Below are 26,288 nucleotides of genomic sequence, written 5' to 3' on the forward strand. Positions count from 1 at the left end.
ACAAAATATATCAATTGAATTATTTCAATACAAAAGTACTGGATACAAGGCGTCTGTTATCCACAGCGGAAGAAGTGTTAGTTTATCATAGGTGTTTCCTATTATACCCCAGTATGTTAAGTGCACGGTGTTCATAACCATTCATTTTGAGCTGCAATAGATATAAAAGAATTATTTTGGAGTGTTTTATTTCAAATTTTTAAATACTAGAAACCGATAATCATTACAGCAAAGACTTAAAGCTAAAGAAGTAAAAGAAAATTACCAGAGAAAGAAACGACATCGTCGTAAGTAGTGTTTTAAAATATTTCTTTACACTTTATAACCTGATCTCGGTACTGCCGATGAAATAGGTAACACTAATCTAAATCTGCTGTACAGGATAACCAAATTCTTTGCATTACAATAGCGCAATGATAATCTGGTTTGCTGACCAAACAAGATCGATTATTTTGAATGGAAATCGGGAACTCGGATAATGTTGTATGTATACATCGATAGCCTGTAAAAATGTGTTTATTTATATTCTCAAAGTGACGGGGAACAACACTTTTCCCTTAATTTGTTGGCAGTTAATGATGTATGTTGAGAAACAAATACCCTGAGTAGGCCCATAAATTTCAACTGTACCACGTCTCGGTAGATTGTAAACAAGCGAGGTTATTACAAATACTTGAAGAAAACTGTTCAAATCACTACATGTCCTTACAGATGTTGACCGTAACCGACTTTGACCCATTTTTATATAAGGTAGAATGACACTTATCACATATACGGCTGCAGATACTAACCTTTCCTTACCACACGATAAGAAATCCAGCTTATAATGGGAGCTTGTATTGTCTTAATTTGGGGGATAAAAAGCGGTTTAAATAGATAGACAATGTGTACGTGAAAGGTAATCCCAATCATGTTATTCTAACTATTACATATTAAATAATAATAATAAAAAAAAAAATACAAACCTTAAATTGTTTTTATATGAGATGTTGAACAATTGCAGAATTTCCTATTCCGTCAGATATACATATATGTTTAATGACAGAGAGGTGAAAGATACCAAAGGGACATTCAAACTCATAAGTCGAAAATAAACTGACAACGCCATGGCTAAAAAAGAAAAAGACAAACAGACAAACAATAGTACACAAAACACAACATAGAAAACTAAAGACTGAGCAACACGAACCCCACCAAAAACTGGGGGTGATCTCAGGTGCTCCGGAAGGGTAAGCAGATCCTGCTCCACATGTGGCACCCGTCGTGTTGCTCATGTTAGTACCAACCCGGTAATAAGTCTAATTCGGTAGGTCACATTTGGGAAAAGGGGACGGGATTGTAGTTACGACATTAGAAACATATCCGCTATCATCTGTGAAACGGATATTCCGTAACGATCAACCAACTCGTGATGGCGTCCGTAAAATTTACGGTGGGATGATTTCAACTTCACCCCTGGGAACTCTTGGTTTAATAGCTTCCTTGTGAGCAGCAACCCTCTATCAAGGAAATCATGATAGGAAATACAAGCCCTGGAGTATCGTATCAACTGGGAGATATATACTCCGTATGCAGGCGCTGCTGGAATGTTGCTCATTCACGAAGGTGACATAAACTCAGATGGTTTTGTTTTACATTTAGGACCCTTTTGATTCAATAGCTTCGAAAATATTGAAGTATTTCTACATTCTTGGCTTAAAATTGTTTGTGTTTTTATCGTTTCTGATGAATGTGAAAAAAAACTCTACGTACACATCAAATTTATTAACTGCGCTGGTGAAGTTTCTTGTTGCCAAGTCTTTAATTTTCTAAATAGTGTTTTGTAGAATGTTATGTGTCTTTTCCTTTCGTCGTTTGTTGTGTTTTGCCATGGTTTTTGTCGACTTATACTTCTTGATTATCCTCTAGTTATCTTCTTGTCTTGTTTACAAAATGAAAGTAGTTCGTATGAACGTCTTTATTAACTATCTTGTCCTCATTTTTTACCATGAGCGGACTTAATCTTCGTACCCTGCATCTTACTATTTAAGTGGTTAAATTTGTAATTTTGGGATGTTTTTATCTCATATATGTTTTAATTTACACACTTATAAGGCACAAAGAAATTTGAAATGTACTTTCTTTTTTCAGCGAAAAGAGAACATAAAACTGTGGAATACTTTACAATGTCAACTTCGTGGAAAGGTACCAAAGCTAAGAGGTTTATGAGTGCAAAGGACACGGGATGCTCAAACGAATGTATTAGCTCATCGAAGCTAGTTGAAACAATACAAATACCAAAAGGTCATGACATTTCTGATGTTGAAAGCGACGAAGAATTTGACAAATTGACTAAAGACAACTGGATTGGTTCTGATAATACATTGGCTGATGATGAAAAAGATATTGAAAGTGAACCTATCGATTACTACGAGCAGAGTGTACAGATATATGAAAGGGATCAGTCCAATGAGTTAAACGAATGTGAGTGGTTAAAAAATGGAATAATATTATCAAAAAAATATTTAGACCAGCATTTAAAAACAAAGATTCAAAGACAAAAGAAAAACATATTTCAATACAAAGAATTTTACGGGACTAAAAAACTAAAAGAACTTTGTCAAAGAAATCCTCATAAATTCAAGACCTGTAAAGTTAAACTCGAGGCTGCACACACAGCAGTATGCAAAATCATCGATCATTCTGACAAAATATCCGAAATAGAAATATCTGGAAGGTCCAAAATAGGCAAGGTTTTTAATGACGATGAAGTTTGCGTTGAAATATTAAAGGATGAGATTGAAGAATACAAAAGCCACGCACAAATTGATTCAAGACGGAACTTTACTACATATACACCCAACCAGAATTTGAAAATTTATGGTCAGATAAAAGGAGTTATAAAACGGATTCATTTTCCAAATGTTAACCATCCTGTCTTTGTTTGCATGTTGGATGAATCGGAATATCATTTAATGTTGCCAGTTTCAAAAACAATACCAAAACTTCATATACTGAATAACAATTGTACAAACAATTATCAAATTGATGTATACCGGTATGATGCAGAGAAGGAAGAACTTGAACACAAAGAACTCTTTACTATCAAACCAGGAGAAAAAAAGAACTTCATTTTTTTGGTAGCCATGATATGCTGGAATGACATTTACCCACGCGGTGCAGTTATCAAAATCTTAAATGCAAAAAGCGGCTTACATTCCGGGATTGAAATCTTGAAATTACAACATCAAGTGCCTACAATGTACAAGAAAAAAACAATTGAAAATCTGAATTTGTTGCTAGAATTGGATGAGCCTCTTTTATTTAAAAAAGACCGAATAGACTTAACCGGTTTGGAAATATTTACGATTGATCCATCAAATTCAAGAGACTTGGATGATGCTTTAAGTATCGAAGATTTAGATGATACCTATAGGGTTGGTGTACACATTGCAGATGTAACTTTTTACGTTGAAAAGGGTAGCGATATTGACATTGAAGCCTATGAACGTGCCACTACGTATTATCCCGGCAATGGTTTTATTCCACACCATATGTTGCCTTCTCCTTTAAGTACGCAGTTATGTAGTTTAATACCTGGAGAAACGAGACCTTCGATATCTTTATTTTTTACCTTTAAAAAAAAAGATGGTCTCCAAAAGCATGAAACTGAAATTCAGAGAAGTTACATCAAATCAACAAAACAACTCTCATATAGAGATGTTCAAAGCATTATTCTGAATGCTGAAATAACACATACAGATTCTTTATGTAAGCAAATTCATGGCTTGTTTAACCTAGCTAAAAACCAAAGGGTTAACAGATTGGGCAGTGGGTTATTTTACTCTCCAATATCAAAACACGACGATGATGATGATTTCATAGATACAAGGGAGGCTCATTATTTGGTGGAAGAGTTCATGATACTTGCCAATAACGCAATAGGGAAATTTCTCTTAAAGAAATTTGAAGACTGTATTCCTCTCCGAGTACAGCAGCCACCGAATCCAGAGCATGTGAAAACATGGCTAGAATCACATGAATATTATGCTGATTTAATACTAAAGTTACAGGAAATTCGACCGTCTCCATCATTATGGCATGATCGAAAGCTTACAATAGATAATACTCAAACTGAAAAATATGACAAGCTACTCATGTATCAGCATTGGGTTTGGAAGAAAATAATATTAGCAATCGAACAAAAAGATTACACAGCGGCAAGTCGAATCATAGGTTGTGATGAACTACATCCATTCTCATGTTTGGCACTGGAGGAGTGGTATGAATACCAAGAAAGAGCTGAATACAAATGCTCAGGTGAAATACATCCAAAGCAAGATGGTTCTCATTTTACACTAAGCATGTTCCCATACACTCATTTTACATCACCAATTCGACGATACTCAGATATAATCGTTCACCGGCTACTGCATTGTGCCTTAAATAATAAAGGTCCCTGCTATACAAAAGATGAGGTTTCCGAAATGTGTCATTATCTGAATGAAGTGACAAGGCGAGCAAAGAAATACCAAAAACACTGCCGAGCGTTAAGATGGGGATACAAATTAACCGAAGAGCCGCAAATTTTTCATGGATTTGTTAAAACTGTTTCTGAGAAAGAGATATCCGTTGTTTTTCCTGGTCATAGATCTCTACCAAAAAGTTCAAAAAACATTCAACTAAATTGTTTAAATGCTTTGAAGAAACCAGAATTCAAGACAGATACGTTAACTGGAAGGAAAATTTTAGAGCTGACTTGGAAAAAGAGGTTATACTCATTCGATGGATATACCCCTATTAAGAAGAAAGAAATAAAGCAGGATAGTTACAGGTTGAATCCACACAACCGGGGATTTTTCCAACAGCAAAGGAAATGGAAAGTAATACTGGAAAATTTAACCTCAGCAAAAAGTCCAAAGGAAAAAATGAAAAGGTTACGAAAAATCATCAACGATATTGGATTGGGAGATTCGAAGGAAAACGTCGACAAGCTTCTAGGAAACGTACCATCATGTTTCGAGACAGAAAGAGATGTCAGTTCTGAGGTGCGAGAAGGACCAATTACATTACAAAGCTGTCAGTTTACTATGACCTTTAATCATCAACAAATAGTACCTCTTCAGCTGTCTGCCGAATATGTAAAGGGTGTACTCATTCCACAAATCGAGATATTTGATATGACGAATAATGTCAAGCATTGTTTCCAACATGTCCAAGACCCTGTAAAATATTTAGAGCAATACTCAACTTCTCCGTCAAAAAAGAGGTATAATAGTATAGTCGATTATCTTAGGACATGGAGACCATTAATAGAAATGGAATCAGCTTCAAATTCAGTAAAATGCAATACAGCGACAATAAACGATGTTCCTGTAAAATTTCTATCACAGCATGAAGGAAAATTTTCATTTAGCAAAGAATTTTGTGATCAACGGAATATTGATATAAATAAAGCTACTTTGAGTGTGTTTCTTGCCGAAAAAGAAGCTGTCGACGAAGAGAACGAGGAAGGAATAAATGAAATTGCCAGTCCAGATTACCTTTGTATCAAGTGTCCGATTTTTAAAACAACCACAGAGAAACGGGATTTGAAAAAAGGAAATATTGCACCCAGCGATTATTTCATTTGGATGGCGCATGCAAAAATTTGTAGAGCAAAAATAAGAAAAGGAAAAACTGATTTCATATTTAGGATTCACAAAGATAGCAAACCGGTTCCTCCTGAACTAATGACAGAGGATAGCAAAAAAAGGTGCAGCATTGAAATCATATTCAAATCCAGTGCAGATCAGTAAGTAAAACTGTTTAATTTAAAAAAAAAGAACTATGAAAGCCTTATATACTAGTAAATTTTTAATTGTTGGAGTAGTTTTCAATATACCTATTCTTTTCAATCATATTGACTCATAAAAAATAGAGTCTAAAGCTTTAAATAATGAAAATAATAATAGTTTTATTTGTTAAAGATAAAGATAAAAGTGGTCAATACTATCGCATTATATCAAATGATTTTTCAGGAGAATTGATGCAGTTTTACAGTGTCTCAATAAAGCCACAGCTCTTGCACAATCTATAGCAACGGGAAATGCGATGCCAAAACTTGGTAAGTTGTTACAGGTATACATTTATGTTGACCAAGCGTTTGAAAAAGATAAAGGGAGGATACCAAAGAGATGGTCAAACTCATAAGTCGAAAACAAACTGACAATGCCATAACGAAAAACGACCAAAAGACGACAAAATGTATTTTTCCATTTTAGATACACATGTTTAGTAAATTTTTAGTTTACTTCTTCATATGATGTAGAGTTACGATTAGGAACGGAATATCATCCATGCAAACATTGAATGTGATGATTGATAATCATTTTATGAGTAAGCCCTTGATCTATCTGTTCCGGATGATCATTTGCATATTAAGCTGTAATGTCTAAAGCATATATCATTTCAATGAACAAAACATGAAAACTTTGCAGCAATATCCTCTTAAATAAATATCTCTTTTTAACCACAATCTTTGTCATCAGATGAAGACCACTATAAACTAGGCTTTCATACCAAACCAGAGGTTCGGTATGTAGGATTGGTTGGCAACAATACAGAGCAGTATAAAGCTATAACGAGGGCGTTAACATCATCATTTAGTTTGATACAGGGTCCACCAGGTAATATTCTATATTGATTTGTAATTTACTCTATTTGGAATAATCTATATACGAACAAAAGTTGATAGAATTTTATGAATTTGTAAGAACTGACATTAAGTTATATATTTAGGTTATTTAAGTTATTGATTAGAGTAAAACGAGATATTTGATAAAGTCAACGAGACAGACACAACGACACCAGTAATTAAAATACTGCTAGAGTTCAACATACGGTATAACACAATTAATGAAGATACCTAAACATGATTATAACAGTTAAGGTCAAGGGTCAGTAAATGGGCACATGTCACATATTTTTATAAAATTGTGCATACAACTTTGGCTAGTTGAACTATAATTGAAAATAGAAAAAATAATCTTTTGTTTTTTCTAAAATATTACTGATTAAGTTCTTTCAAAATGAGTGAACGGCGAAAAACGTTCTTAAATTTTTCTAAAATTATCCAGTCTACAAATTTAAAATCAATAGGTTTTATTTAAAAAAATCATATGTTGTTGATGCATAAATTTCCGGTCACCAACTTCGTTTTTGGTGTATTAACCAAAGTGCTACCCCAATTCTTGACATTTTACCTATTATGTCTGTTTGTTTTGCTCACACATTGTTTTCAATATAATGGAATTTTATACGACTGTTATACAAGAAAGAGTTTTAGCTTGCTATAAAACCAGGTTTAATCCACCATTTTCTACACAAGGAATGCCTGTACCAATTCAGGAATATGACAGTTGTTTGCCATTCGTTTGATGTGTATGAGCTTTTGATTTTGCCATTTATTAAGGGACTTTCCGTTTTGAATTTTCAATGGAGTTCAGTATTTTTTTTATTTTACTTTTTACCTAGTTGGCGGTAAAAAAATGCCAAAAAAAAACGCGATTACGTTACGCTTATTTTGTCGTTTTGTGGTATACTTTCACATAGAACACTACATTGAATAATGTATGCTGTAAAAACTAAGATGGTGACCCTATTATTATTTAAGTGTACGGTGGTTATACCCCGTGTCATTCCTCTGTTGGAGCACTTTATGTGTAGGGAGCACATTCATTCAAGAAAGCTTGATATACGCACAGATATAATTATCCATCACCAATATAAATAGAGATTTGTAGACAGATTAATGTTTTCGGAACATTTTCTACGTTTTTCGAAGCCAATGCATTTTTTAATATTCTAACATTGAAAAAACATATATCCCAAATCGGAGATCTTCGGACACAGCATATCGCACCAAATGTGACGATATTTCTCATTCTATTCAATTGAAAATCAAGTTTAAAAATTGTAAAAAACATAACTCCATTTTATACATTCTAGGTACTGGAAAGACTTATACAGGTATCAAGCTGGTTTACCTGTTTAATCAAATCAACCTTAAATGGAAGGAGATGGGCAATGAGAAGAAACAGATTATTTTCTGTGGTCCATCAAACAAATCTGTAGATCTGGTGGCAAGTAAGTGCTAGAGTCAAGTTCTGCAAAAATAATGAATTGTTAAAATTTATAATTAAGATTTTACCAAAAGCTGTGCATTTCTCACTCATAATGAATACATTATTCTATGATTTTGGCAGGGTGGATAAAGTGGAAGTTAAAGCATAAATGTCCTCAAATGGTTCGATGGTATGGAAGTTCTATTGAGGACGACGCCTATCCCATTCCTGGAAAAACTCAAATTTCACGTGGAGAAAGATCAAAAGCTGACGAACATTTGCGTGAAGTATCCATGCATATATTGATAAGACAATTTGGAAAGCCTTACCAGAAAGAGATTGCAGATTTTGACCGGCAATTCAAGCAAAACCCAGATGGAGTTGATTATAAAGTTGTTAAAAAGTACAGAAACCTAATATCAAAAGCTGTTAATGAGGAGGTCAAGCATCAAGATATAATTTTTTGTACAACAGCTATGGCGACAAACCCTAAGCTGCTTAAAGGAACAAGGGGACGTATTTTCCAAATTATCATTGACGAGTGTGGAATGTGTACAGAACCCGAAAGTATAGCTGCCATCATAGCAACCAGAGCTGAACAAGTAGTTCTTATTGGTGATCACAAACAGTTACGACCAATAGTAATGTCTACTGACGCCGCCAAACTAGGATTAGAAAAGTCTTTGTTTGAAAGATATGCCAAAAAGGCAACTCTATTAACTTCACAATACAGAATGGTATGCAATTTGTAACAACACTTATAAATATTATAGATTGTCCGATTGAAATCTTATCTTTGTGTTTTTTATTAATTTCCTGTAGCTTGATTCTGATTTCTGTTCTTCATACAAGTAATGTTAATAATTCTTCGATGATGCAGTTCGTACAATCTCAAACGTACGTAGACTTTTCTAGTATAAAGAAACTGAATAATCTGGATTATCGATATTTGACTTTTAACTGCAGCCTTTGTGCCAAAAACTATGTCATCAATCGTCAAAACATGTGTGGTCATCCTGTCAAAGGTATCCCGATACCTTGATGTAATCTAAACGGTTACTTGTGAAAGTTTTAACATTTTTTTCTTTTACAGAATCCTGAAATTTGTGCTTTTGCTTCAGAGCAGTTTTATTTCAATAAACTGATAACAGAACAATCAAATTGGTGGATGACCGATATTCCTCTGAGATCTTGGATAAACAAAAGTATTCCGGTTATATTTTGTGATGTTATGGGTAAGGAGGATTACCTCCCTTTTGATACAGAGGAGGGAAATGAACAGTCCTGTTGTAACCAAGAAGAGATTGAACATGCGGTATGCAAAATAAAATAGAAGTTACCAACCAATTATTCTACAATTATCATGTTAGCACTTGTTTTGATAATGCATATACTTGCATTTGCGTACAACCCCATCAGCAAAGTTGACTTTAGAAGTAAAAAGCAATTCTGTTGAAACCTATTACTATACGTCCAGTTATTTTATTTATATGTTACTTTTGAGAAATATAGTTTATGTAAATAAAATAAAGGTAGAATAGTGTATCTATACTAAACCTACGGTAAAAACTGTAATATCGAGTAATTTTGTTTTATTTGGTTATGTGTCAAACAATATCTATACAGGTTTTTATTGCACCAAATCTACATTTTGACAGTACAAATGTCTATTAAGTATTATTCGACGCCTAATATGAAAAAATCCAAAACCGAATTCAAACATTAAAGCAAATCTCATTAAAATAAAATCCGTGTTTTCATGCCAGTACCAAACTAATGGCTACTGGGCTGGTGATACCCCCGGGGACAACAGTTCACCAGCAGATATTATCATCCCAACTATTTATGTATTCAGTTTGAAAAATGTTAACTGTGCACCACCACTACTGCCGACTTATTTCTTAATTCATACAGAACTTTTTCAAAGATAAAAGAAAAAATTATTGCTAAGTTCTTTAATTTCACCTTCAAATATATTGATGATGTTCTGTCATTCAATAACCCACATTTCATAGGGTGAAATTAAGAATACCACAAAAAGAAGAAGGTCTGCTTCAAATCTTGATCTTTTCATCGATATTGATACAGACGGACGACTTCAAACTAGAATGTATGAAAAACGTGATGATTTCAAATTTCCAATTGTCAACTTCCCATTTCTCAGCATTAACACACCCTCAGCTCCTTCGTTTAGCGCTTACATATCTTTGTTAATACATTACACTCGTGAATCATCACACTATACGGACTTCATCAACAAGTTTGTGCTTCTTACACAAAAACAGAGTTATTAGAAAGAACAACTGAAATCCACACTACATAAGTTTTACGGTCACCATCACTAATTGTTTGACCGATACGATATGTCGGTGTCTCAACGCACTAGCGACATGATTTCACGGTCTTGGATATTTAGATACCAATAAAGTCGTCTGATCTGTAATTTTATCCATGGTGTCCTATTCCCGATTGTGACACTTTTACTGAGTATTACAGGTGATGCACGCATACCACGCGATGCTTACAATGTCATCGCACTTGGTCTCCCTTCTTTTGGAGTTTTGCGCTTCCTTCAGTTTTTGTTTTTTGTCTTGATTTGTCTCTTCCAAATCGATTTACAAGATTTTGAACAACGGTAAACCACTCTCGCCTTAATCTAAGAGTAACTGATGCAGTTTATTTCAGAAAAACATGTCAAACACATTGAAATCGTTATGACGTGTTTTATTACTTCCACTGGGTTTATATTGCGCATGAACTCCAAAATGACTGTCATACAAGTGAGAGATTTAGCTAGCTATCAAACTAGGTTTAATCCACATAATGAAATGCCTGTATCGAGACAGGAATATGACGGTTGTTTTCCATTAGTTTGATGTGTTTGAGCTTTTCATTTTGCCTTTTGATAAAGGACTTTCCGTTTTGAATTTTTATTGGAGTTCGGTATTTTTGTTATTTCACAACATAGAAAACTAAAGACTAAGCAACACGAACTCCACCAAAAACTGGGGGTGATCTCAGTGCTCCGGAAGGGTAAGCAGATCCTGCTCCACATGTGGCACCTGTCGTGTTGCTCATGTTAGTACAAACCCGGTAAATAGTCTAATTCGTTAGGTCACATTCGGGAAAGGGAACGGGATTGTAGTTACAACATTAGGAACATATCCGCTATCATCTGTGAAACGGATATTCCATAACGGTCAACCAACTCGTGATGGCGTCCGTAAAATTTACGAAGTGATGATTTCAACTTCACCATTTGGAACTCTTGGTTTGATAGCTTCCTTGTGAGCAGCAACCCTCTATCAAGGAAATCATGATAGGAAATACAAGCCCGGGAATATCGTATCAATTGGGAGATATATACTCCGTATGCAGGCGCTGCGGGACTGTTGCTACATAGAAAAGGAAAGTTCACAATTGAGAAGCTGAAATCATCTCTTTTGTCGTAAAGTTTTGTATTCAACCGACCCCCATTGTCAATTTCTAGATGTAAGTCAAGATATGAGGCGGACTTAACTGTATCTGTTGTATCCTTTGTCTCTAGTTCGATGGGATAGATGCGTTCAACATAATCACCAAATTTTGAATTATTTAGTGAGAGAACATAATCTATATAGCGGAAAGTAAAGAAAAGGATATTGCTAACTTCTTTTCTTTTTTCCTGAGAAGTTCCTGTATAAAGTCAGCCTCATAAGAATAAAGGAACAAGTCAACAAGAAGAGGGGCACAGTTGGTTCCCATGGGAATGCCGATAGTTTGTTGAAAAACACGTCCTCCAAACGTAACAAATATGTTGTCAATCAAGAAATCAAGCATCTTGATAATGTCAGTTTCAGAGAATTTTTTGTTTGAATCAGAGTGATTTTTTACAAAGTAGGATTTATCCCTCCCTAAGACAAGATACTTGTATCTACGTTGGCCATTCTTTTTTATGAAACAAATCAATACCAACTCTTTCAATTTGTCTTTTAGTTTGGAATGCGGAATACTTGTGTAAAGTGTAGAAAAGTCAAATGTTTTAATACTGTTGCAAGATGAAAGAGTCTTAGATTGTATGTACTCTAAAAGATCTTTGGAATTTTTTAGTATCCACATCTGATTCACGCCACCTCTAGAATAAGATGAATATCATTTTTAAAAATCCGAAATCCCTAACATTTGTATTCCTCCCTCAAATTCGTATTAAGCCAACTGATATTGTTTCAAAAAAATACTAGAAAGCAGATCTTTGATGACTTGTTGAACTGAACACCTGTTGAAATCGGTATCGTATGTTTAATTCATTCTACTGGTTTGGTATGACTACAGCCTAATGACTCTCAGGCCCAATAGGTACAAACATTTCAGTGTCAGAATGCTTCAATAGTATCAAGATGTGAATGGCACACTTTAGATTTTTATTTTTGTAGTTTTTAAATTATTGTATTCAATTATAATTGATATACAACCACAATAGACTAAGTCAACCTTAGAAATAATGCGCTGTAATAGTTAAGATTTTAAGTAACAGAAACGTACGCAGATAATAGTTACCTTATGATTTCAGGAATGAACCTTATTCATTTAAAAAAAAAAAAAAAAAAACAGTCTATAATACTTTAAATTTGTTTATCATTTTAAGGTTAAAATATTTAAACATCTGGTTGATGAAGAGTTGATAGATACAGAATACATCAATATTATGAGTCAGTATAATGCCCAGTGTACAGCGATGAGGAAAGCTCTGAAAGCAGAAAAGTTTATAAAGTTTAACGTGAATACAGTTGTAGCCAGTCAAGGTTTGTCACTTTTTTGTACTATAATCAGACATAGGACCACTTTAAATATATAAATCTTTTCTGTGAAGTCAATTTCAAAATGAAATACAATTGACATATTATGCTAGAAGACATTCCTTGGGGCTTGGAGATATTTTAAGTGAAAACAGTATGAAATAAAGCACAGAGTTTTAAAGAATTCAATGTTTAGTTAATCATTCAAAAATGTCTGATAATTCACCTTTTAATACACTCACTAGACAGAGTACTGAAGACGCTATGGTATTAAGCCTAAGACATTTATGAAATAATTAATCAAAGAATTTAAATATAGAAGTATTTACATCAACGGTACGAATTTGTCCGCATCAAATGCGCATTTCGACAATATATGTCTCTTCGGTGATGCTCGAGCCCAAAATATACAAAAAATCCAAAGCTGAATAAATAGAATGAAGAGCTCATAAACCAAAACGGACCAAACAGTGTAATCATAACTTCCTATCATGAAATACGTCGAGTATGATTTTTGACAGCAATTACAATTCCACAGTTATTCTCCAAGTTATCTTAAAATGATTGAATAAGTCAAAATATTCAACCAGTGACCGAACAACACATTAATGCACGAATGCGTGTAGCTCATGAGTAAATCATCAGTGTTGTTCGGTCACGAGTTTATATTTTTCGATATTAGAATTCTTCGATTATTCTTTTTATTACATTGACCGTCAACTTTTTAATGGAAATAAAGTAGAAAATACAAGGAACTACATCTTTTTCTACGCATTCCCAATTCGTTTTGATACAACGTCATCGATTATGTCTCAACATGACGTCAAAGGAATGAAATTATCGGATTTATTTAACATGTGAACTTATCGGTTTTTATTTAACTGGAAAATCACGGTATTTTATTGTAAAATAGAGGCGAAAGATACCAAAGGGACATTCAAACTCATAAGTCGAAAACAAACTGACAACGCCAAACAGACAAACAACAGTACACAAAACACAACATAGAAAACTAAAGACTGAGCAACCAATGTAATAAATATTATTAATTACACAGTGTGCTAGTAACCTAATACGATATATATGCGGTCTGTAAATTCCATAGGGGTTGAGATTGAAGCTCGAACCTCATATGGAATTTACAGACCCTATATAAATCGTATTAGGTCACTAGCAGACTGTGTAACGAATTTATTTTACCGACTATCTTAAGATATGGCATTTGGATTGATGATCTAGTCTTCAATATAAAAAACCTACTTCCATTGGTTAATATAAAAACAAATGCCAACAATAACAAGTTGTTAGCTTTTAATGTGTTTTCTGCAGCATTTATTTCAATCGTTCATCATCAAATTCTTTATCTGTTGTCCATGTTGTCCGGGCGAATGTTTCAAACTTTTCATTTACCAAATTGCAGTTTGAATTCATCTCCACAAACTGATCAATTGGTTAAACATTTTAGCTAATTGCTTCAGTGAAAGGTTGTTAGTATTAAGTGAGTGCTGTGAAATAAAATTAATGCATACCATCCAACTTCAGTTATTTAATGTCTGTGTAATGAATTTGAAATTTAAACAATCACCTACTATAATATAAGGCACTTGTTTAAAAAGGTCTGAATTTGACATGAAAACTTGTATCCTAATAGTATAAATAATTAGTTCTTACAATTGCTTGGTTAGTCAATAATTTATTGCTTTGTTTTCTAACAGGAAGTTATTGTGTAATTGTTATTTGGATAATTTTTTCTATAAGAATTACTGATCTGCTGGCATTAGAGGGAAATTATTTTAATTCAATCATTGTAAAAATAAATTTAATCAAAGATACCAGGCTAATGATTTTGTACGCCAGACACATGTTTTGTCTACTGCAACAGAAAAGACTCATCAGTGAGGCTCGAATGAAAAAAATTGAAATGCCACATTAAGTAGGAAGTTGAAGAGCATTGAGGAAACGACACTCCGAAAGGTTTTGACAAATACTGCTTATAAGTAATCTAATCCACAAGGGGTAGAAAATCCTTAGTATTTTTTACAATTCAGATTTTTGCAAAACAGTTAATTTATAATTTTGACCATCTGAATGATAATTCATGTTAACACGAAATTGCTGACTACTGGGCTGGTGATACCCTCTTAATTTACACAAGAATATGTATGATTATACAACTTTGAATGTGTTCCATAATATGTTTTCAATATTTTTTTTTCTAAATTTGAATCATCTTACACATAGATTTGTGTGTTCTTTTAAGAACAGAGAATAATAGTTAAATAATCATTGAAATAATTTTTAGAACAAATTATTTATAAAATGTCAATATGAAGGAAGTTGATAGTTGACAGAACACAATTTTTCTGAATATAATTTTATGTATTTCCCTTTATTATTATCAGATTAGTAATTGCTTTAAAAAAAATATCCAAATTACAATTACGCAATTACCTCAATAATTGTTAGAAAACAAAGCTATGAATTATTGACAAAAAACAAATAATGTTTTGAACTAATGATTTATGAAATTTATTTAGGATAGAAGTTTTTATGTCAAAGTTAGACCTTTTTAAACCAGTACCTCATATTATACTAAGTCATTAGTTTATTTAAATTTCATGACATAGACAAAAATTAACTGCAGTTGAATGGTAAGTATAACTTGTTTTTTTCACTGCACACACTTCACACTAACAACATATCACTGAAGCAATTACTTGAAATAGTTCACCAGTTGATTAGTTTGTGGTGATGAATTCAAACTGCAATTTGGTAAACTAGTTGAGCAATTGTTGTAGTAATTGCCAAAACCTACCGAATAAGCACTGTAATATATATATATATATATATAATTTAGACAATCAGAGTTAGATGTGCAAATTTGCGGTATGTGTATGTGTGCGTCCTAAATAACAGTTTGTTGATTATCTAAGATCCATTCGACATGTTTTCACCTGTTATAATAATTAAACATTAGCACCTATGTCCATTGTTTTGCTCTTTGAAACATTCAAACAAGTGAATACAGTTGATTACTTAAATATTATACTTAAAGCTATCAAGTTTCACTGTTGCAATAGAACTTCCTATTATGAAATGCGTCGAGTATGATTTTTGACTGCAATTACAATTCCACGGTTATATGTTACATTAAGCTTATTTAGGAGTGGGATATCATACCATTGCTACCATGATATTTTGGGATCGGATATGGTATTCACTTATGTCACAATTATCATTTTAGATTTTTCTGAACAATTAAGAGGCTTTAATTTTATTGCAACATAACCAGCTACCATTAAAGTGCAGGTCAATATTCTGACTTTAACTACCTTAACCATTATGCCCTTTGAATTGTCTTGCAACAGGGGAAGTGGGTTCGGTATGATATTTGGAGAATACCTCATAGTTTTGTAATATTTTACCTTTAAATGCAGTCAAAACAACAACATACAATGGAAAAAAGTTTGTGAAAGAAAGAAACACCAAGACAAAGGAAAAATTGCATGAACATCAGTCACATAGTCAAGATTTTTACTGCCGTTCATGAATTGATATAGCCAGTCCCGTTAACATTTGCCAAATTTGATCACGATCCTGTGATTAGTGAAATATTCGTAGCTGGAAATTCAAGTTATATTTTTAAAATTTGTAAACATATGTATATCATCACGACAATCAAATATTGTTTAAGAAGCGTCCCGATTTAGCAGTTTTCAGCCAAATTCTGATCCAATTTGTATCTTTCATACAATCAGTTCGTATTCGGCAGGATCTGGACTCAATCTGGACAAAATCGGAAAGAAACTGCAATATCAGATGTCTTCAGATCATGCCCGTTTCTCCGAACACCTTCCAGACAACACAGGAAATTGCCAGATTTTGATACGATTAAGCAGAATCTGTCAGAACAAAGTCACGATTGTAATCCGACAAAAACAAAATCGGCTAGATATTCCGAATGTAACGGGAAGCACCTAACTATCGGAAATGCTTGACCGACCTCATTGGATCATACTTGATTCGTAGGATTTTATTACGAACGTATTCGACTGCGTTCATACAATGATAGGACATTCCGATCATAGAGGATTGAAATCCGACTTTTTTTTCACTTTTTGCGTCGTAGAACTGTTTGATCTCAAACGGGAGCCATTATCAGCAATGTGTTGACGCCACATAAAAAACAAACAACAGTGTACAAAACAAAGCACAGAAAATTAAAGATCATGAAACACGAAACCTGTAAAAACCTGGGCTTAACTTAGTTTGAAGTTAAGCTATACCTGTAGAAAACTTATTACAAACAGGATAGCACATCCTAATTTTTATGGTGCTGTTGTTTATTGAGGCTAACAATTTAGATACGATCCGGGTAAACTTATTAATCCTTTGGTTCAACTTATCTTAAAAGCTTATTGTTTTTATCAGTATAACTATTGATTTAGTTATCAATAAATTAAAACCAAACTAAATATTATTGGTGTACAAATGTACACTCACGGTCCTACAATCTATCGATACCTATATGTTGGTATTGTACAAGGTGACAGCTTTCTCCGACTGTTTTTGGCGTCTTTACGCTAAATCCATCGGATGTTGGATGTGTACTAATTCATATTTGAGTCTACGATAGATTTTGTATTAGCTGTTATTGGATTTAAACTAGCAATCAGTTACTACGAGACTAATTTGTGTTATTTGTGTTTTTGTGCTTTGTATCGATCTGATGAGCCCTGTTCAACTGATTTTTAAAGTTTGTTATGTTTTTGGGCTGCTACACTACTGTCATATGTAAGGTGGATTGTTGGGTGCCAGCTACATTCTGTACGTGCCTGTCCCAATTCTATTAATGAATGAACAAGCTATTATCAGGCTAATATAGTTGTTTATATGTGAATGTCTAAAATCTTTACCTATAAAGAATTTACAGAAGAATAAGCAGTTCCTGCTTCACCAGTGTCACCTGTCATGTTGTTCTGAATAAGGTGTAATTCAATGATAAGTCACATTTGGTGCTCTGTTTTTTAATAAGTATGCTCCTTGAAAATATAATGGCAAAAAAGAGAGAAGTCCAATAAAACAGAGAACACCATTGCAAAACAAAAAGCACGAAAAGACAAACAACGTTCTACAAATAAAATTGAGAATGAAAACGGGGAATGTGTCAAAGAGACAACAACCCGACCAAAGAGCAGAAAACAGCCCAAGGCCACCAATGGGTCTTCAACACAGCGGGAAAATCCCGCACCCGGAGGCGGGCTTTAGCTGGCCTTTAAACAAAAATGTGTACTAGTTCAGTGAACATGAACGTCACACTAAACTCCGAAACATATAATAGAACTAAAAAAAAACATACAAGACTAACAAAAGCCAGAGCATCCTAACTTGAGACAGGCGCAAACATGCGGCGGGGTTAAACATGTTTTGTGAGATCTCAACCCTCCCCCTATACCTCTAGCCAATGTAGAATAAACAAACACACAGCAATATGCAAAGTAAAAACTACTAGCAGTTTCTGACAGCACTGCACAGAAAATCAACATAAATCTCATAAAAACCGGAGGTAACCTCAGGTGTTACAGAACCTGCCACCCTATAGCTAGTGTCGTTAGTCGTATTATATATTTAAAAAAAAATCATAGGCAACATTTGTTTTCCAATGTTCTTAAATCCATAAAAAGGATACATGCATGGTAAACAACAAAAATTGAGGGATTCGCATCCAAAAGGAGTCAAAGAGGGTGCATCGACAGTGTAAGCGTCTCTTGTGATGCATGCATCACTCGTCATGCGAATCCACACTCATTCAAAGAGGGGCGAAATATACCAATAGGAAAATCAAACTCATAAGTTGAAAACGAACTGATAATGTCATGGCAAAAACAAAATACTACCAAAAAAACACAACATAGAAAACTAAAGACTGATCAACACAAACCCCACCAAAAACCAGGGGTGATCTCAGGTGCTCTTTAAGGGCAGGCAGATCCTGCTCCACGTGTGGTAACCGTCGTGAGTATCGTATACGTACAAACCCGGTGATAAGTATTATTGGGGTATGTCACGAAGTATGTAGAAGACGGATTATAGTTACGACAATTGGATCATATCCGATGTCATCTGTAAAACAGATATTCAATAACGGTCAACCAACTCATGATAGCTTCCATAAAACTTTTGAAGGTATGCTATTAACTTCATCACTTGAAAATCTTGGTTTAAGTAACCCTCTATCAAGGGAATCATAATAGGAATTGCAAGATCTCGAATATCGTTTCAACTGGGAGATATATTCCAAAAATGCAGGCGCTGCTGGAATGTCCAAATCATTGATAGGACACTATTGGTTTAACAACAGATCAGACGACTATTCTGTTATTGAAATTCTAAGATCACGAAAACTTGTCGCTATTGAGTTTAGAAACAGATGCATCGTATCAGTTAACAAATATGTGATGGGGACCGTAAACTTGTGTAATGTCGTTCAGCACCATAATTCTGTAGTAGTTTTAGTGTGAACATGAACAAGTTTAACAGATCAACTGCGATATGTAAACGCCATACGATTGGTCAGATGGTATTTTACAGCTGATAAATGGGAAGTTGACAATTTGAAAGTTGAAATCATGACGTTTGTAAAAAGTAAAATCACAAAAATACTGAACTCCGAGAAAAATTCAAAAAGGAAAGTCCCTAATCAAATGGCAAAATCAAAAGCTCAAACACATCAAACGAATGGATAACAACTGTCATATTCCTGACTTAGTACAGGCATTTTTTTATGTAGAAAATAATAGATTCTAGTATGAAGTCAAGATCAAGATATGATGCATACCTTGAGGTTTCGATAGAACCTTAATATTAAGTTCATTTGGATATATGAGATACACACTGAAATATGGGTACTTGGGTGACTTGACTTGACTATACTGCACAAATTTACAAAACAGTAAAACAGTAAATAAAAAAAAGGCCTGAAGACGGAGCAGCATGAGTCCCACCAAAAATTGAGGGTGTCTCAAGTGATCCGGAAGTATCTGTTGAATCATTTTCAGATGATAATATATATAAGTAAGGATGTTATATGGTCCAATAGTCGTATAGTGACCTATATTTGCATACGTCTTCGTCATCTGGTCCCTGATGGATAGTAGTCTCATTGGCAATTATAAAAAAATATTCTCTCTATCTGTGCGCCGTTCTAGGAGCACCTGTTTGCTTTTGTTGTTGAATTCAGATGTAAAGGAGAAGGTCCGGTAAGGGCTAATTTTGGCCTAAAATTTGAAGAACATCTGATGAAAGTTTTTTGACATTTTTTAAACACTTTAGTGTCTACTTCAGTCGATTCAATTAGTTTGTGTAAAACATTGTTATTGGTTTGGTCATTAAAGACGCTCAAACTCAAGCTTAAATATGAAGAATCTCTCAAGTATGCCACAAAACATCACTTTTCAGGTGGTTTTTGTCTAAAATGGAAGTGGCCGCATACGTGTCCGATCTCAACCTTTTTATATGTTATGTATTATCATCAAATACAACATATATTTAAATATCAAGACTGAACACAAGTGCGGCCACTTCCATTTTAGACAAAAACCGTTTAAAAATTAGAACAAATGCTAAAATTGTAAGATTTCTGTTATTTTGCATGTATTGTATTGTCAAAAACAGCCCATATCTATGTAACAAAATGATTCAACTTTCAAACAGATAGCAAAAAGTTAACATTTTTAACAATTTTTTAAAACGCTATATTTTGGGACCAAAAAGGGGTCTTACCGGGCCTACTCCTTTGCTGTAGATTAGTTTCCAAGTAGGTTTCAAACATAAGCTAATAGAACTCGCCAAGGAATTTGTTTTTGTCCCGGCTGATAAAGCTGCCAATAATATCATTATTGTTTGACGTAAATTTTACATTGAGGTTCTGCAAAGGGAAATCACGATCTACAACATTCCAACTGACTCCATTTTCGGAAAAATGACATCTGTAACAAACATAAACTTTTAGCTACCTCTTTACAAGCAGAACCAAATACAATGAAAGTTCCAACTATGTACTGACTTCCTAAGCTGCACAAAACACCTTACAAATATAGATTTATTTCGACTTCAAGCCACTGTTCCACTACTGAACTGTCTATTCTACTTACTAGTACACTTGGTACAATAAAAAACCTGGTAATAAATTGTTCAAATAAGGCCTTTGAAAATAGTGGAATTAATTACTTTTGGAGTGTCAAAAAATCGTTGGAAGTACTTGATGAATTGCATGCTTATATTGGTGATTTCGATCTGTTCAAAGTTTTGATTTTTCTACCCTATATACCACTTTGCCTCATAATCTCATTAAGAAAAAAAATCACACAACTTATTAAATGGGCATTTAAAAAGTCAGAATGCGAATATATATGTTCAAACTCTTTTAGGTCATTTTTTAGTAACAACAAACAAAAGAACTATGTCAATTGGACCTGCTTTGATACTATAACTGCACTTGAAATTTTACTAGATAACATTTTTGTTCACTATGGAGATTCCGTATATTGTCAAGTTATCGGAATTCCAATGAGGACTAACTGTGCACCACTTATTGCGGACCTGTTTCTGTATTGTTTTGAGTTACAGTTTATGACTAAAATCAGCAAAGACCCATCGAAACAACATCTAATAAAAAAATTTAATATCACTTTTAGATATTTGGATAATATGTATTGGCTCTCAATAATGTTAGTTTTGTATGTTTTTTTTATTTTATTTCATTTATATGTTTCGGTGTTTAGTGTGACGTCTATTTTCAATGAACTAGTACACATTTTTGTTTAAAGGCCAGCTGAAGCCCGCCTCCGAGTGCGGGATTTTCCCGCTGTGTTGAAGACCCAATGGTGGCCTTGGGCTGTTTTCTGTTCTTTGGTCGGGTTGTTGTCTCTTTGACACATTCCCCGTTTTCATTCTCAATTTTATTTGTAGAACGTTGTTTGTCTTTTCGTGTTTTTTGTTTTGCAATGGTGTTCTCTGTTTTATTGGTCTTCTCTCTTTTTTGCCATTATGATATTTTCAAGGAGCATTCTTATTAAACAACAGAGCATCAAATGTGACTTATCATCGATTTACACCTTATTCAGAACAAGATGACAGGTGCCACTGGTCAGGCAGGAACTGCTTATTCTTCCGGAAATTCTTTATAGGTAAAGATTTTAGACATTCTGCTCTTTGGTCGGGTTGTTGTGTCTTTGACACATTCCCCATTTCCATTCTCAATTTTATTTTATTCTGTATTTAAAGGAGGTGAATGGGACTATGTTATTATAAGCCTTGTAAGATCCTTACCACATTACAGAATAGAACCAAACCCTACGTTAGGTTGGTGTAAGCAGAATCTTGGTTTTATCACTGATGAACACCAAGCAAATGTAGCCTTGACAAGGGCTCGTAAAGGACTTATTGTTTTAGGTAAGTAGGCTTGCAATTTTCTTATATTGAAACTGGAAAAGATACGTAAAACAAAAGAAAAATGAATATTTTGAAAATTGTCCTGTTTTAAACACGACTACTTTTTAATAGTTATGCTAATTCTATACGTGCAAGAATATTACAGCAACATTTGAATATTTGGATTTTATAATTCATCAACCAAAATGTGTAAAATGAACATATATTACCACTTCACTCAAGCAAAATTCATTTGAAAGAGGAAAAACGACTGAAATCTACTCTACATACATTTTAGGGTCATCGTCACGAATTGATAACCATATCTTTTTGCGGTCTTATATCTTTTGATATCAGAATATTCGTCTAATGTGTAATTATACTGACTGTGTCCTATTCCAGATTGTGACATTTTGACTTACTGTGGAATAGCAAGGCGGATATGCATGCATGACAGGAGATGCCCACCCAATCACACTTTTGTTTTAAGTTAAAGTGATTCTCTCAGTTTTTGTTTGTTACCTTGATTTGTCTCTTCTTTTTCAACTTATGATATTTGAACATCAGTAAAATACAAATGACTACATCTATTATTTTGAGGCTGTATCGATTATTTATTCTTAAGTTTTTTCTTGTTACCTTGATTTGTCTCTTCTGTTCTGATTTATGACTTTTGAAAATCGTTTACATATTATTGCTTAAATTTATCTTTCCTTTGAGGCTATATTATTTGTATTGCTTTCCATGCTTTGCGCAGGTCTGGCATTCAAAATTGTTTGCTCTAAGCGGTCTTTGTGAAGGTTAATTTAGATATATTCTTCAAATGTAACATACACTTGAATAAAATGGGAGATTTCGTGAACGTCAATGAGACAGCTAACATATCGACTTTGCGGTCTTCAACATAAGACGAAGCAATGTTTTAACGACTTGCATGAAACGTGACACTACCAATCAACATAGCTTATAAAGGTATACAGCCAGGCTTTCTGCATATAACGGGACGATCATTGGGATGAAAAAATTCCACTATTCTTCTGGTGAACTATTAGTCCCCGAGGGATATCATCAGCTCAGTACTCAGTGCTTCAGTACTGATATGATCTACAATACATATCTATTAAAATTTCCCGTTCATAAATAAAGAAATTACTAGTATTCAGAAACTAGGGTTCAAACTTTTTCAGTAAAATTGACCTTGAATATTGCTATTCTGTTTATGCCTTTTTTTTGTTATCATAGTTCCAAACGTTTCAACGAATTTACCCACCCCTGACTTTTTAATGTTGAAGTTTAAGCGTTTTTTATGAAAGCAGATCCAGAAAAGCGCATCGGACACATGAAAGTTATTGAGTGTTTATTTCACATACCCCATCCCCCGCCCGCCCCCCAAATTGGTAGTATGCTTTTCTAGTTTTACATGTGATCTTTTACGTTTACATTTTGTAGGAAATAAGGAATTGTTAATGTGCAGCAAAGTGTGGGGACGTTTTATCACTCATTATGGTAGACGGGGTTGTGTTGTTGATAAGGAAAAATTTCCACCCAAACGTTCCAGTAAGAAGAAGAAAAGGAAAAATCGAAAAGAATAAAGAAAAGCAAAAGTTTGGAGAGCTCATTGAAAATGATAAGCATGTCCATTATAAGCGGAGAGTCATGAGTTATTTGTCTGCCTTTCCTGCATGCAACTACTACAGATTGCTTTGAATTTATACAAATAATTTCCTTTAAAAGAATGCACATTCTTCGTGTACTATGTATTATAGTGTGAAATACGTTTTTAAGTCATATTTGATATATATCAAGCCCTTAGATGCCCTGAAATATTTCAATGAGATGAAAGATAATTTCCGTTGGTCAAATTGTTTTTTGTTTTTGTTTAAAAAACCTTTTTATAATTGACTAACCATGTTATATACATTTCTTTTTCTTCAAATTTACTTTTATCTTTGGTTAAATATATGCACACGTAACAAAGAATTTTAATGAGCAAACAAAGTTATAAGGCATTTTTTCTTCTTTAGTTGCAAATTAGAACATAAGAACATATATTGAGTATATGGAGCTAAGCTTTAAATCTCTCTCTTTGCAAATATGAAATTGCGGTACTGCATTGTACGAAGATGTTTACACAACAGTTATAAAGATATTCAAAAATTCATGCGCACCTTAAACAGAACCACCAAACCGTTTGAAGTGTTTATACATAATTGTAGGGGTTTCCCTGAGTCGTTTTGACCACCCCTTTCGAGTTTATGTTAATGTCAATGCCATTAGCGTTGAATGATTTCATTTTGCTACAATTTTCTTTATAAGAATGAATCAATCAAATAGTGTCGTTTCTGTCCACCATTTAATGAAAATGATTATATATTTAAGAATTGCCTTTGGCATAAAGTAGCATTTATTTATTAAGAATTAAACAATGAAAAGGATAACAACACAGGACAACTGACCACATCATTCAAGAAATATTGATCACTTTATATTATTTTCCTTATGTGAGGGTCTAGAGAGGGGTCTTCATTGAAGTTTTCCTTAATTCGTCAGGCCATTTTCTATAATGTTTTTTCATATTATTCTCTATTTTGATATTTATAGCTCCCCATTATACTGTATTCTTGATTAGTTTGCCCATTTTTATCTTTACTGTAAACCGATTTAGACCCTCCGATATGGTTGCAAAGTTGTCTCATGTTCATCAATTCATGATTTGTTTTACTTTTTGTTTTATATTTTAACACTATCTAGCACATGGAATTTTATACTGCAATTTTGTCTTGTATTATATTTATATGTATATTTTCTAACTAATCTTAATTATATGCTTGTTTTTCATTAAATACATTATGTCTTTCATGCATTCTTTAGTTTTTGTATTAAATAAAATACCTATTGACTTTTTTCAAACTGTGTTTATAATCTTTTTATAAGAACACGTGGTAGTAGAAAAATTACAGGAGACAATTGAGTAAATTATGATTTAAGAAAATCTATCTATAAGGAAAATAATATTTCATTTGTATGTATACTGGGGGTCTTTATTTAATGCAGCATTCAAAACCTAAGAATACATTTGTTTCTGTTGACGTCCTAGAATAAAGAATACTAAAAGAAATAAGCTATTACCTTTCTCGTTTCTTAAGTCTTTCCTGAATTTTTTCAATGGCAATAAAATAACATCTTCTAAATTTTATCATTACTAGCGTTATAGTCTGGGTTTCAATTATATACTGTGCTTATCCATTAGTTTTAGCCTGACGGACGTTTGAATATCCAAGTAAACTTTTTTCCAAACTAGTGTTCCTGACAAATGAGTGTTTTCTATGATTACAACAGTGATTGGGAGACTCATGAGTTCTCATTGAACGGATTGCGGACTTAATTTTTGCCTTATCAGTTCAGCCGTGAATTCACCGCTTGTATCATCAATCTTTCGTGAATCATATTCAAAATTACCAAAATGAGAAAGTTGAATGTATTCTGCATGCCTTTTTGCATGAATGCTAGATGTATTAGTATGTGCTCACGTCCTGTCAGAGTTTGTATCATATTTCCAACTTGTATTTGATTTGGTTTTCCAATGCTTTGTTTCGAGCGCCACTAACAATAACCGCGCGTCTGACGTACCAAATAATAAAGCTGGTATCTTTGATGAGTTTTCACATGTCTTGTATAATAAGCTTATTGGTTGCGATAAGAAAACGAACGGACAACGGACACCGTGTTATAACAATAGTTCATATTGTTTTAATGTAAGCTGAAAAGGAATGACACAAACTATGGATATGGTTGATTAATTGGTTGATTGTTGCTCGTTCAACGTCCAGAGGCAAATAATTCTCACACATTCAGCACGAGAACAAATTGCAATTAATACATGATTCGTTTTTGCATGTATATCGACCGGGAAGACGTGCGGGAATTTTGGACTGCTACTGGTAACTGAAGGTATTTGGACAAAAACAGAAAATTTGCCTTGCATGTGAATACGTAG

The 26,288-nt window shown here is 33.7% G+C and overlaps 1 protein-coding gene across 1 annotated transcript; it reads left to right on the forward strand.

Annotated features, from left to right (window-relative positions):
• The first annotated feature begins 232 nt into the window (after positions 1-232).
• LOC127727059 (helicase with zinc finger domain 2-like) lies at positions 233-24,158 on the forward strand. Its single transcript, XM_052234473.1, has 10 exons — positions 233-287; positions 2,131-5,773; positions 6,000-6,085; positions 6,510-6,647; positions 7,969-8,106; positions 8,226-8,821; positions 9,178-9,399; positions 12,709-12,865; positions 22,145-22,312; positions 23,741-24,158. Exons 2-10 carry the CDS (start codon positions 2,166-2,168, stop codon positions 23,881-23,883), a joined length of 5,256 nt encoding a protein of 1,751 aa, XP_052090433.1. The 5' UTR covers positions 233-287; positions 2,131-2,165; the 3' UTR covers positions 23,884-24,158.
• Positions 24,159-26,288: the final 2,130 nt, after the last annotated feature.

The sequence above is a fragment of the Mytilus californianus genome, unplaced genomic scaffold (genome assembly GCF_021869535.1).
Source record: "Mytilus californianus isolate M0D057914Y unplaced genomic scaffold, xbMytCali1.0.p SCAF_19, whole genome shotgun sequence".
Lineage (NCBI taxonomy): Eukaryota > Metazoa > Mollusca > Bivalvia > Mytilida > Mytilidae > Mytilus > Mytilus californianus.

What these genes read in the sequence shown, in the direction of transcription:
- LOC127727059 (XM_052234473.1), top strand. Translation starts at nt 2,166, where the DNA reads ATGTCAACTTCGTGGAAAGGTACCAAAGCTAAGAGGTTTATGAGTGCA. An exon ending in AAATGCGATGCCAAAACTTG is followed by an intron (nt 6,086 to 6,509) that starts GTAAGTTGTTAC and finishes CTTTGTCATCAG; the next exon opens with ATGAAGACCACTATAAACTA. An exon ending in TAACTTCACAATACAGAATG is followed by an intron (nt 8,822 to 9,177) that starts GTATGCAATTTG and finishes TTTCTTTTACAG; the next exon opens with AATCCTGAAATTTGTGCTTT.